Here is a 1,369-nt window from a genome sequence, read left to right on the forward strand (position 1 = left end):
TGGACCTTCCTGTAGGTGCAGCTGGACGCGGCCGGGGCGGCGGGCCTGAGGGACCGGCTGAGGGAGGGCGGCGGAGGGCGGGGAGGGCGGGGAGGGCGGGGAGGGCGGGAGGCGAGGGGCGAGGGAGGGCTGGTGGGCGGGCTCGGCGTGGTCGTCCTCTTCGTGTACGCGCGCAGCTGCCCGCACGCCGAGGGTTTGGCGAGAGCTAGCTGAGAGCCGGCCGAGATCTGACAGCTGCTAGCGGTCTTCACACTTGCGGGGGCGGTCTTCACACTACTTCACACTTGCGGCTCTGGAGCAGGTGCCGCTAATCGAGCAGCTGGCGGAGGAGCTGGCCGGCCTCGTCACCCTCGCCGCGGTCGACGCCGAGGCGCACCCAAGCTTGGCGCAGGAGCTGGGCGTGCAGCGCTCGCCGACGCTGCGCCGCTTCTGCGCCGGGCCGCAGTGCGACTCTGCCGCCGCCGAGCGATGGCCAAAGGGAGACGAGTTTTGCGCTTCGGAGCCGTCGCTGCGCCGCTTGTCCGCGTGGGCGTTGGCTCCGGTGCGCGCGGCGCGGGGGGGTGGGAGGGGTGGTAGGAGGGGGTGGTAGGAGGAGGGGGTAGGAGGAGGGGGTGGGAGGAGGGGGTAGGAGGAGGGGGTAGGAGGAGGGGGTAGGAGGAGGGGGTAGGAGGGGCGGTAGGAGGGGCGGTAGTCCGCGGGCCAGCGCTGCTCCCGGTGCCGCCGCCTCGCCGTCACGCCCCCCTCCTCCTCGGCGCAGGTGCGCGAGGAGCCGGTGCATTCGGTGCGCCTCTCGCGCGCCTCGCAGCTGCCCGCCTTTTGGGACGGGTGAGACACTCGCCAGACATTGCCGAGACCCGTGCCCGCCTCTGTGGGTCGAGTGAGAGACGCCTCCGAGACCACTTGTGAGGAGGCCTCTACGAGGCACCCTCGAGAGAGATCGTGTCTCTCCTCCCACAAGCTCGCGCGCGCGGGCAGGTGCGAGCTACTCCCGTGCGGGTGCCTCCTCTCCCTCTCCAACGAGTCGGCGCCGCCCCTCCTCTACCGCGCCCTCGCCGCCCGCCTCGGAGGCGCCTCCTCCGCAGCCTCGGCCGCCAGAGGGCCCCTTGCCTTGTCCGCTCAAGCGGCCGCCCCTCGCCACGGCCCCCAAGCTCACCGCCTCCCCCACTCGCGCCCTCCGCCCCTCACAGGCTCGCCGGCCCGCTTCCGGCTCGGCCACGCCACGCAGCTCTCCTCGCACCGCGACCCGGTCGCACGCGCCGCCGGAGCGCGCCGCGTGCCCGCCCTCGCCGCTCGCCGCTCCGCCTCCTCGCCGGTGGCGCAGAGCCCCGCCGCCCCGCCTCTTCCGCTCTGGCTCGGCGGCGCCCGCCGA

General features: G+C 74.4%; 1 protein-coding gene across 1 annotated transcript in view; it reads left to right on the top strand.

The window, feature by feature from the left end:
- EMIHUDRAFT_252473 (hypothetical protein) overlaps positions 1 to 1,369 on the top strand; it is a gene marked incomplete at both ends in the record, with an annotated part of 4,184 nt that overhangs the window by 1,444 nt on the left and 1,371 nt on the right. The window contains 2 exons of the mRNA XM_005788359.1: positions 302 to 541; positions 758 to 825. Coding sequence (XP_005788416.1) covers positions 302 to 541; positions 758 to 825 — 308 coding nt within the window. The remainder of the gene's footprint in view (positions 1 to 301; positions 542 to 757; positions 826 to 1,369) is intronic.

Source organism: Emiliania huxleyi (assembly GCF_000372725.1).
Source record: "Emiliania huxleyi CCMP1516 chromosome Unknown EMIHUscaffold_1355, whole genome shotgun sequence".
In the NCBI taxonomy this organism is placed as follows: domain Eukaryota; phylum Haptophyta; order Isochrysidales; family Noelaerhabdaceae; genus Emiliania; species Emiliania huxleyi.